The sequence below is a fragment of the Zophobas morio genome, unplaced genomic scaffold (assembly GCF_036711695.1).
Source record: "Zophobas morio isolate AGI-343-1 ecotype UQ-CSIRO unplaced genomic scaffold, CSIRO_AGI_Zmor_V1 ptg000018l, whole genome shotgun sequence".
Classification (NCBI taxonomy): Eukaryota; Metazoa; Arthropoda; class Insecta; order Coleoptera; family Tenebrionidae; genus Zophobas; species Zophobas morio.
In genome coordinates this window covers 940,010-952,357 of record NW_026972123.1, presented here as the reverse complement: position 1 = coordinate 952,357, position 12,348 = coordinate 940,010, and the positions used below count along the sequence as shown (strand labels likewise).

The window sequence follows — 12,348 nt, the reverse complement described above, 5'->3', positions numbered from 1 at the left end:
CAAAAATTGAAAAATCAAAGAGTCGACAAATTGAAAAATCGAAAAAATGGAGAATCGAAAAATTTAAAAATTCCTAGGCTGAAATAACTATTGGAAAAAACGGAAAAATCTAGAAGTCGGGAAATTGCAGAAAATTGAGAAATAAAAAAATTTTTAAAAATCGAGAAATTGAAAAATCAAAAATTTTGGAACGCAAAAAATGAAAAAGGAAAAATTAGAATCAGCAAATAGAAATATCGGAAAATTGAGTAATATCAAAATCGGATATTTAAAAAATCTCGAAATCGAGAAATCGAAAATTTAGAAACGCCAAAACTCCAAAAATAAAGATTGAACAATCAAAAAACTGAAAAATCGTAAAACTGAAATATCGAAAAACTGAATGAAAAATCGTAAAACTGAAATATCGAAAATTCGAGAGTCGAAAAAAATTGTTGAAAAGTTGAAAAATCGGGAAATCGGAAGATCGACAAAATAGAAATACCAAAAATAAAAAAAATTAAAAATCGAATGATTGAAGAATCGAAAAATTGAAAAATCCCTAAATTGAAGTAACGAAAAATTGAGTAATCGAGATATCGGAAATCTATTTTTCCATTGTTCAATTTCGCGATTTTTCAATTTTTCGATTTTTTAAATTTAAAAATTTTTCACTTTTTCAATTTTTGAATTTTAAACTATTTCAATTTTTCGATTTTTCAATTTTTCGATGTTTCTTTTTTCGATTTCCAAACTTTCCGACATTTCATTATTGGGATGTTTCAGTTTTTCGATTTTTAAATTTTTCGGTTTTTCAATTTTTCAGTTTTCTGACTTTTCAGGTTTTGGCTTTTTCAATTTTGCGATTTTTAAAATATTTCATTTTCGCTTTTTCGACTTCTCGATTTATCAATTTTTCGGTATTTTAGTTTTGGGAAACTTTAATTTTTTACTTCTTCAATTTCTCGACTTTTCAAAATTTCGGTTTATCGATTTTTAAATTTTCAATTTTTGGAGTTTCTAAAGTTTCGATTTTTACATTTCTGAATTAAATGATTTTTCAATTTAACGACCTAAAATCAAAAAGTCGAAAAATCGGAAAATCGAAAAATCAAAAACTTGAAAAATCTAGGAGTCGAGAAATCGAAAGAAACATGGAAAAGTCAAGAAATCGAGAAATGAGAAAATCAAAAAATCGAAAAATCTAAAAGTCGAAAAATGGAGAAATCGAAATATCGTAACTTTAGAAACGCCAAAAATTAGAAAATTTGAAAATCGAAAAATTGTGAAATTAAAATATTGAAAAAGTGAGAAATCGGTAAATAAAAAATTGGACAATTGAAAAATCAAAAATCTAAAAATTCAAGAAGTCGAAAAATGGAGAAATCGAAAAATCAAAAATTTGGAAACCCGAAAAATTGTAAAACCGAAATATTGGAAAATTGAGAAATCGAAAAATCGAAATTTTAGAAATGCCAAAAATTGATGAATCGAAAAATTGAAGAATTGACAAATCAAAACATCGAAAAATTAAGAATCCGCAAATTGGAAAATCGAAAAACAAATTGAAAAATAGAAAAACTGAAATATCGAAAACTGGGTAATTGGAAAACCGAAAATTTGAAAAATCGGAAATTTAGAAACGCAAAAATTTAAAAATTAAAGAATCGAAAAATTGAAAAATCTTAAAACTAAAATGTTACAAAATTGAGAAATCAAAAAAATCGAGAAAATGGAGAATCGAAAAATTGAAAAGTCGAAAATCTGCCAAATCAAGAAGTCGAAAAATTGAAAATTTAGGAAAGCTAAAAATTGAAAAATTGGACAATTGAAAAATCAAAAAACTGAAAAATCAAGAAGTCGAAAAATGGAGAAATCGAAAAATCCAAAATTTAGAAACGACAAAAATTGAAAAATTGAATAATTGAAAAATAGTAAAACGAAATATTTGAAAATTGAGAAATCGAAAGATGGAGAAATCGACAAGTCGAAATATCCAAAAATCGAAACTTTAGAAAGGTGAAAAATTGATAAATCGAAAAATTGAAGAATTGACAAATAAAAACATCGAAAAATTAAGAATCCGCAAATTGAAAAATAGAAAAACTGAAATATGGAAAAATTGAGTAATTGAAAGATTGGGTAATTGAAAAATCGAATATTTAAAAAATCGAGAAATCAAAAAATCGGAAATTTAGAAACGCCAAAAATTGAAAAATTAAAGAATCGAAAAATTGAAAAATCTTAAAACTAAATATCGCAAAATTGAGGAATCAAAACAAAAATCGAGAAAATGGAGAATCGAAAAATTGAAAAGTCGAAAACCTGAAAAATCAAGAGGTCGAAAAATTGAGAAATTGAAAAATAAAAAATTTTAGAAACGTGAAACATTGAAAAATTGAACAATTGAAAAACCGTAAAACCAAAATATCGGAACATTGAGAAATGGAAAGATCGAGAAAACGAGAAGTCGAAATATCAAAAATCGAATATTTAGAAAGACAAATTGAAAAATTGTAGAATACAAAAGTTGAAAAATTGTAAAACTGGAATATCGAAAAATTGAGTAATTAAAAATTTTAAAAATCAAGAAAATAAAAAATCGGAAATTTAGAAACGCCAAAAATTTAAAAATTAAGGAATCGACAAATTGAAAAATCGAAAAATTGAAGGATTGAAAATTGAAAAATCTTAAAACTGCAACATTGAAAAAAAAAATAGAGAAAAATTGAAAATTGAAAAATTCCAGGGCTAAAATAATGGAAGAAAACTGAAAAATAAAAACCTGAAAAATCTAGAAGTCCAGAATTAACACAAAATTGAGAAATAGAAAAATAAAAAACTTGAAAAATCTAAGTCAAATCGGGAAATTGAAAAACCAAAAATTTTGGAAGGCAAAAAATTGAAAAACGAAAAATAGAAACGACAAATTGAAAAATCGAAAAATTAAGCAATATAAAAATCGGAAATTTAAAAAATCTAAAAATCGAGAAATCGAAAATCTAGAAACGCCAAAAATCCAAAAATAAGGAGTGAAGAATCAAAAAAAAAACTGAAATATCGAAAAATTGAGTAATCGAAAAATCGAGAAATGGAACCAAAAAATTGAAAAATCTAAAAGTCGAAAAACTGGGAAATCGAAAGATTGAAAAAACAAAAATTAAAAAAGAATTAAAAATCGAATGATTGAAAAATCGAAAAATTGAAAAATCCCCAAACTGAAGTAACGAAAAATTGAGTAATCGAGAAATCGAAAATCGATTTTTCCATTGTTCAATTTCGCGATTTTTCAATTTTTCGATTTTTTAGATTTAAAAATGATTCACTTTTTCGATTTTTAATTTTTAGAGTTTAGGCTATTTCGATTTTTCGATTTCTCGATATCTCAATTTTTCAATGTTTTGAGATATAGATTGTTCGGTTTTTTCTCGATTGTTCAGTTTTTCGATTTCTCGCTTTTTCATCTTTACAATATCTGATTTTCCAATTATTCGATTTCCTTTCAATTTTCGACGTTTCTAAATTTTTAATTTTCGATTTTTTGACTTTCTCGGTTTATCAGTTTTTCGATATTTAATTTTGGGAATTTTTTATTTTTTACTTCTTGAATTTTTCGATTTTTCAAATTTTCGATTTATCGTTTTTCACATTTTTCGATTTTTCAATTTTTGAAGTTTCTAAATTTTCAATTTTTAGATTTCTGGATTAAACGATTTTTCAATTTAACGACCTCAAAAACTAAAAGTCGAAAAATTGGGAAATCCCCAAAGTAACGAAAAATTGAGTAATCGAAGAATCGGAAAATTGAAAAACCAAAAACCTGAAAAACCTATCAGTCGAGTAATCGAAAAAAACATCGAAAATGGAGAAATCGAAATATCGTAAATTTAGAATCGAAAAATCCTCAAATTAAAATATCGGAAAAATGAGAAATCGGTAAATGAAAAATTGGTCTAAGTTTATTTCGACAGAGTGGGGTGACCACTTTTTTCGTAATCTAGAGGTCATGACACGTCGAGAAAATATGAAAGTGCCAATTCGCCTGATGGACTCGGGAAGTAAAAATCGAGTAATCGAAAAATTGAAAAGCCTCAAAATGAAAACATCGAAAAATTGAAAAATCGTGGACTTTATGACCACAGGTCTTCTTTGAAATTCCGATGCGATGTTGCCATGTTATTTCAATTTTCTTGAAATTTTTAGCAATGGAAGGATTCACAGAAAATCTGTGTAACTTACAAAATTTTGTGGAGAGATAAATATAAATACATTTATGTACTGCATTGTTGTGGTATAAAAAAAAATTGAATCATCATATACAGGGTGTTTATACGAAAAGTTAAATATTGCAAATTTTCAAATATCGATATAGAGCACTCTGTATTTTCTATTATTCTATTTCCTGGATACTGGGTGTCCAATTGAAGAAGTCATCAGGTTGGTTTTGGTTTTTTGTAAACAGTGTGATTTATCACCAAGGATAAGATATATACTCGTATGATACGTTGATTTTTGTTGTTTAGGTAAGAAAAGTATTAACCGATTTCTAAATGCAGACAGAGCACCATTAAGATAACGCGCTAGCAGCGAAGGACGTTTGTAAGAGTTTACTTTATCATCATATTTGGTTTGTTGTGTTGATTTATAAACGTGAAAGTAGATAGATATAATGAAAAAATTTGTATGTTGAAATAAGATTATGCTTAGCAACGAGTAATTGACGCAGTGAAGGTGCTATTTTGATTATTATTATTATGATTAAGACGGAAGAGTTTGAACATGCATCACTCGGATGACAAATTGTTACACAATGGATCCGAGTACGTGTTCGACTTTGATTAAACGTCGAATTGCACTTTGTCACTCTTGTCCCTAACCTCACTTCGCTCGTGTGGGTGCGGAATTCGCCTCGCCGCCCGTCTGAAGCCGACCTAAGCGCAGTGTTTTCGACATCGCGAAAATTTCAAACGTCTGGCAAATATTTATAAGAGGTTGTGTAAAACCGTTTATGTCTCTAGCTATAATCCAGTAATACCGCGTGAGGTCAACGTATGCTTTTGATAATCTTCGCCTTATCAGATAAAATACGAATTTCTGTATCCGAAGGAAGTTTGGACGAATCGAACCGAAGACGTGTTAACCCCATCCCTCGCGTCCGGGAAATCTTCCATTTCCCGGGAATAGTGCGTGACGTCACCGTTGGTCCGCCGCCAGCGGCCTCCTCAAGAGCGGCCTATTTACGCCGCCTTACGTCACCGCGATATTAATACAATAATGGCGCAAGAACTCCTTAAAGGCCCCGTCTGGGCCGTGACGTCGCCGGATGACTCAGCCCACCTCTGGGCCGGCTTTTCGGTTTCGCTCTCGATGGAATCCCGTTTCTGTGCGAAGAATGTCGCCGTTACGCAACCCAAGGCCGTTCTTCGCGGCCCAGTTTCAGGTAGATAAGAGATAAGGTTCTTGCAATTGCGTCGCGGCCGCGCTGTTATTTATGGCGGAGGCGCAGGAGGCGGTGCGCGTGGTAGCGATTCTCTTGCTTTCGCTCGCGTTCTTGAGGATGAGGCGCGTCAAGAGCGGACGGACGTACTCCGGGTAGTAGGAGAGCAGAGCGCCGAGGAGGTGCTGTGTCGAGAGTGCTGCGATCGTCGCGAGTGAGTTGGCAGACCTGGAGCAGGCGCATGCGCCGGGCCGCGGACGGCGAGGGACGCTTTTCGAGCCGGCGTCGACGTGAGGTGGGTGCTGGGGTGGATTTGAGTTGTACTTGGTGGAAATGCGAAGAGGGCGGAGTGCGGCGGCAGTGGCGGCTCGTGGTGTCGTATAAATACGCGCTATCTAAAGTCCACGGGCTTGGTTTTGGCACGGATAACTTAATCTGGGCTCGACGTCTTCGACACTCGAGGATTCGATCGATAAACCAGCGCTATCGGTCACCTTCGCGTTGTTTGTTTAATAAAAAAAATGTTGAGTGAGGAATAAATAAATCCGTCTTTTGTGCGAGCCAGTGACCACCTTTTAAAGAGACGAATGTTTTGTGTGAGTTTTGGCAGACGAAAGCAAGGTTTATTTCTTTCGGTTTCTCAACATCTATTTCTTGGCCGAGTCGGACTCGTGGAGGTCTAAAAGTGCGCTGTGTTTGTACACATCGTGTTCGTGGTTGGGTTATAATGAGATGGGTAGTTCCATTTCGGGAAAGTGCGTTGGTGGGGTGTCGAAAGTTGTTGATAACAAGCTCTTCTGTTTTCGTATTTATTTTGGATACAGATTTTGTACATTAAATTGACGTATTTGCAAAGTGCATGGTCACGGTTTTGACCTATCGTATCCCAAAATGCATAATAACTTCCTCGATTGCAATGAATATGATTTTTTTCGCGAGTGATGAAAAGAACATTATTTTTTTCCTGGAATGACCGACAAGGCACTTTGGATCGGTTATAGCTTACACTGTAATAAAGTTCGATTTTAATGTGGACTCCAGAAAAAAATATGACGCAATTTATTTGAAAAAGTAACGTCTAAAAGAATTAATAAGCATAATGGACACAAATTTGGCGATCCATGGAAAATATTGGTGACGTCATGTGAAAATATAAAATGTATGACTGCTCCCGTTTTATAGTGGCTTATACATAATACCGACCACAAAATTTTATAAACTTCTTGTACATCTTTTAATAATAAAAAAAAAAAACTCAAATCCAAATGGTCGAAAGTTATTTAGTTACTACAAGTCCAGAAGTATCTTGTTTTATGAAATTAAAAGAAAATTACTATTATAAATTTTGGAGATGACGTAAGCACATTGGTGGTGGGGATGATTAGCCAAATTTTAGTTAGTATTTAACTATCTATACATATACCTAATATACGTTCAAAATGTGACAACAATCGGTCCAGTAGTTGCGGAGATTACTAATAAACATGGATACAGACACCAGACAGACAGACAGACGGAAACGGGAGACCATTTTTTTCGTATTCTAGAGGTCGAAAATCGAGAAACTAAAAAATTAAAACAGAAAAATTGAACCATCGAAAATTGCTAAAATGGAAAAATTGGTTTTAGATTTTCCGGTTTTTCAACTTTTCGATTTTTTAAATTTTTGGCAATTTCGATTTTTCGATTTCTCAATCTTTTGATGTTTGATTTCTGGATATTTCAATTTTTCAATGTTTTGAAACTCGGTTTTCCGGTTTTTCGATTTCCTGATCTATTGATACTCGGTTTTTCGGCTTTTGCAATACTGATCTGATTTTCCAAATTTTCGGTTTTTCCTTTTTCGATTTCCAAACTTTTCGTCATTTCGTTTTTGGCATATTTCAGTTTTTCGATTCTTTAATTTCTTGATTTTTAAATTTTTCCAGTTTTCAATTTTCGGTGTTTCTAAATTTTCGATTTCTTGATTTTTCGGTTTTTCAATCTTTCAGTTTTTCGACTTTAGGTTTTTGATATTTCAATTTTTCGATACATATTTCAGTTTTCGGATTTTAAAATTTTTTTGTTCTTCAATTTCCTGATTTTTAAATTTTTGGCGTTTCTAATTTTCAATTTTTAGATTTCTGAAGTAAACGATTTTTCAATTTAACGATTTTTCGATTTTTTGTTTTTCCAATTTCTCGATTTCAGAATTTCTCGAATTTTCAGTTTATTCTTTAATTTTTTGAGTTACAAATTTTTCGAGTTTTCAATTTTCGGTGTTTCTAAATTTTCGATTTTTTGATTTTTCTGTTTTTCAATCCTTTAGTTTTCCAACTTTTCAGGTTTTTGATATTTCAGTTTTTCGATTTTTCGACTTTCGACTTATCAATTTTGCGATGTTTCAGTTTTAAGATTTTTCAATTTTTTACTACTTCAATTTCTCGATTTTTCAATTTTTTGTTTTTTCAAGTTCTCGATTTTTCGACTTCTGAATTTCTCGAATTTTCAGTTTCTCAATTTTTCGATTTTTTAATTTTTAGATTTTAGGCTATTTCGATTTTTCGATTTCTCGATCTTTTGATGTTTGATTTCTCGATACTTCAATTTTTCAATGTTTTGAAACTCGATTATTCGTTTTTTCGATTTACCGATCTTTCGATACTTGGTTTTTGGGCTTTTGGAATAATCGATTTTCCTAATTTTGATTCATCTTCGGTTTCCAAACTTTTCGACATTTTATTTTTGGGATTTTTTAGTTTTTCGATTCTTTTTTAATTTTTTCATTTTGAAATTTTTCGATTTCTTGATTTTTCTGTTTTTCAATCCTTCAGTTTTCCGACTTTTCAGGTTTTTGATATTTCAATTTTTCGATTTTTTTGTAAATTTTCGATATTTCGACTTTCGACTTATCAATTTTTCTATATTTAAGTTTTTGGATTTTTAAATTTTTTACTTCATCAATTTCTCGATTTTTCAATTTTTGGCATTTCTATATTTTCGATTTTTAGATTTCTTAATTAAACGATTTTTTATTTTTATGATTTCTCGATTTTTTATTTTTCGGATTTCTCGATTTTCGACTTCTGAATTTCTCGAATTTTCAGTTTCTCAATTTTTCGCTTTTTTGATTTTTTTTTTCAATTTTCCGATGTTTTAGTTTTACGATTTTTCAGTTTTTCGATTAATGCTTTTCTTTTTGAATTTTCATTTTTTTTTTTGATTTTTCAAATTTTCGATTGACAAATTTTTCTTGATACAGTTTTGGGATTTTTCAATTTTCCTTCGATTTCTTTTTCCTTTCATTTGGTCGAATTGTAATTTTGGTTTTTCAGTTTAATTTTGTCAAGTCTTCTATGTCGAATTTTTCGATTTTTCAATATCGAAGAATAAAAAAACTTAAAAATCCTGAAACTGAAAATATCGAAAAAATGAAAAATCAAAAACCTGAAAAATCGCAAAATCGAGTAGTCAAAAAATTGGGAAATTGAAAATTTGAAAAATCCAAATTTTAAAAACTCCGAAAATTGAAAAAATGAAAAATAGCAAAATACAAAATGGGAAAATAGAGAATTTGGTGAAGCGAAATATTGAAAAATCCCGGAACTGAAATATCAAAAAATAATTAAATCGAAAAGTCAAATGTAATAATAATGATAATAAGTTGAAAATCGAAAAATCAAAAAAATCGGGAAATGGGAAAATAAAAAATGGAAAAATCTAAAAGTCGAAATAAGAAAAGTTGAAAACTTAGAAACGCCAACAATTGAAAAATCGGAAAACAAAACTGAAATGATGAAAAAATTTGTAAATCGAAAAAAGAAAAATTGAAAAACTGGAAAATTGAATCATCGAAAAGCCGAAAAAATCCGTAAAACCGAGACATCGAAACGTTGAAAATTGAAACATCGAGAAATCGAGGAGTCGAAAAATAGGGAAATGGGAAAAAGCCAAAATCGAAAAATTAAAAATTGAAAAATTTAAAATTAAAAAAACAAAATTGGAAAAATTGAAGAACTGAAAAATCAAAACATCGAAAACTCGATAAAATCAAATAAAAAAACTTAAAAAACAAAAAATCGAAAATTTTCATTTTTTCATTTCTTCAATTTTTCGTGGAATTTTTCCATTTTCCATTAGTTCGAAGTTTCAGTTTTTGGGTTTTTCAATTTTTTACTTTCTCGAGCAAATAGTTTCTCGATTTTTCATTTATTGATTTTTAAATTTTGTGTTTCTTCAGTTTTACAATTTGCAATTTTTCCAATTTATAATTTTTTGGTTTTTAATTTTTTCGAATTTTTAGTTTCTCGATGTAATTATTTGGTTACTTGGTTTTTCGATATTTCAGTTATGGTACGTTTCAATTCTTCAATATCTCGATTCTTCTGATTCTCGATTTTTCTGTTTTTCCATTTTTTGATTTTCCCATTTCTCAACTTCTGGAGTTATCGATGTTTGGATTTTTTGGTTTTTCAATTTTTAATTTTGATTTTTAAATTTTTAGATTTGCAATTTTGAGATTTTTCAACTTGGTTTTTTCGGTTCTTCTACATATTTGGAATTTTTCAATTATTTTTCCATTTTGAGTCATGAAAAATTGTAAAAGTGAAAAATTGGAAACTTGAGAAATCCAAAAATGAAAAAAAAAATCGAGAAATCGAAAATTTGGAAAATCGAGAAATTGAAGCAGGGAAAAATTGAAAACCCAAAACTGAATTCACGAAAAATTTAAAAAATCGAAAAATTGAAAAACTGAAAAATCGAAACATGGAAAAAGGAGAAATGGGAAAACAAAAAACCAAAAAATGGAAAAATTCAAAAAGCGAAAAGTCGGAAATTTAGAGAAGGTATAAATTGAAAAATAAAAAAACAGAACGTACGAAAAATTAATAAATCGAAAAATTGAAAAATTCCATTACTGAAACAACGAAAATTTGAGAAATTGAAAAAATCAACAACCTGGAAAATTGAAAAATCGAAACATTGAAAAACTGAAAAATCGAGAAATGGGAAAACAAAAAATCAAAAAATGGAAAAATCCAAAAATCTAAATCTCGATAACACCAGAAAACAAAACATTGAAAGACCAAAAAATAGAAATAATTAAAAACCGAAAAATAAAAAAAAATTAAAATAAAAAATTTTAAAAATGGAAAATTCAAAAACCGGAAAATCGAAATTCAATTTTTCCCTTTTACAAATTTCCAATTTTTCCTTTTTTGTTTCTTAAATTTTTCGTGCAATTGTTGGATTTATCCATGTTACAGTTTTTCGATGTTTCAGTGTTTAGGTTTTCAATTTTTTAAATTTTTTAGTTTCTCGTTTTAATTTTTTTTTATTTTCGTCTCTTTGATTTTTCAATGCAGAATGTTTTGATTTTTTAGTCTCTCGATTTTTTTTTGATTTATAAATTCTTCGTTTCATACAATTTTTCCAGTTGACAATCTTTTGGTTTTTCAATTTTTTCGATTGTTTAGTTTATCGATGTAATTTTTTCGTTTTTCGATTTTGCCATTTTCCACTTACCTTTCACTTAAACCGAAATATCGGAAAATTGCAAAATCAAAAAATAAAAAATCGAGAAATCGAAAATGTGAAAAATGGAGAAATCGAAGAATCGTAAAACTGAAAAATCCCAAAGCTGAAATATCAAAAAAACAGAAATCAAAAGTTGAAAAATAGAGAAATCGAAAACCCGAAAAATCAAAAAATTGTTACACGATTTTGTTTTTTTTTCCACGGATTCAACATTTAAATAACATTTATTCCCGACGGGGGGCAAGGGACATACTCTAGGGGCTAGAAACATCGAGAAAACATGAACGTAGCCAGTCACCCGATGAATTTGGTGAACAAAAATTGAAAAAAAGTTACATTTTTCGGGTTTGTGCTGTATGACTTTCGAAAAAGATTTCGACGTTTCGCCGACTTTCGTAAAAGACATCTTCAAGAAACTTTTTTCTCTTTATTGAGAATGTAATTGTAGGTAATGTAGTTCAGGCCGTTTGAAAAAAAAATCACATTTTTCGTTTTTAAAATTTATATTTTATTTTGAATTTATTCATTATTTGCCCATTTTGTAATAATAAAAAAAAAATAATTAAATACATTTCACCAATTTCGTTCTTTATGAGATAATTATTAATTCTTGCAGCTATTTTGGATTGGTTTTTCGGTGATGTCATTCACGACTGCCCACTCTTTTTCTTCTTTTTAAGTCGTAGTTGATCCTCTGGTGTCTCGTTTTACTCTAGGATTTCTTTTTATATAACAATTTGGGAGTGTTTTTGTATAATTTTCGTTGTTGATATTGTCGACGTTATTGGGGGGTTTTTCCAGAAATTTGGCTGACTCTTCCTTCAAATAATTACTTCCTTGCGATATTTGTTCTTGTGTTCGCTGCACCATCATATTTATTGCTTTATTTGTTCTTCCATTGCTAGAGTTCTTATCTTGATAAGCATAAAACGTTCCACTTATCTACGTCTACAAAGCTGGAAAATTTTCACGTTTTAAAAAATCGCAGAAGTTTTGGATTGTTTCTACAGCAAACCAAAATCCGCCACCACTGACCCCTCAACCCGAGTCCCATTGTATAAAAATCCCGCAATTAACCCACTCAAACGAGCAATCCCCATTAAACCCCATCGACGAACAAAACGCCCTCCAGCCCCATCCTCTCGGCACTTTTCGCGTGACATTTCGTCCCACTCGATCCCGTTTGACATCTCGCCACGATAAATTCGCACAGTTGGCGATGATGACTGACCAATTAAGGTTTCTGGGTCTGCGAATCTCGCCAAGGTTGCCTCAAAGACGAGCAACTTTTCGTTTCTGTACACAGCAGAAGGCTCCACGTTTCCTGTGTCGGCGTCTCCGTCTGGCCGAGGACGTCGCCATCTGCCCGTCTCGTTCTAGATAGCGAACGGACGCATCTGCCGACGAAAAGCGCT

General features: G+C 30.5%; 1 protein-coding gene across 7 annotated transcripts in view; it reads left to right on the top strand.

Annotated features, from left to right (window-relative positions):
* The window catches only part of LOC135131098 (uncharacterized protein), a 272,956-nt gene that overhangs the window by 176,340 nt on the left and 84,268 nt on the right, over window positions 1-12,348 (top strand). Inside the window, exon 1 of one of the 7 annotated variants that reach the window (XM_064058643.1) lies at window positions 5,541-5,711. The exons of 5 other annotated variants lie outside the window; for them this stretch is intronic. In XM_064058643.1, coding sequence (XP_063914713.1) covers window positions 5,658-5,711 — 54 coding nt within the window. In that variant the 5' untranslated portion in view covers window positions 5,541-5,657. Of the gene's footprint in view, window positions 1-5,540; window positions 5,712-12,348 lie in introns of those variants that run through there. One more of the 7 variants, XM_064058642.1, reaches the window with a different exon arrangement.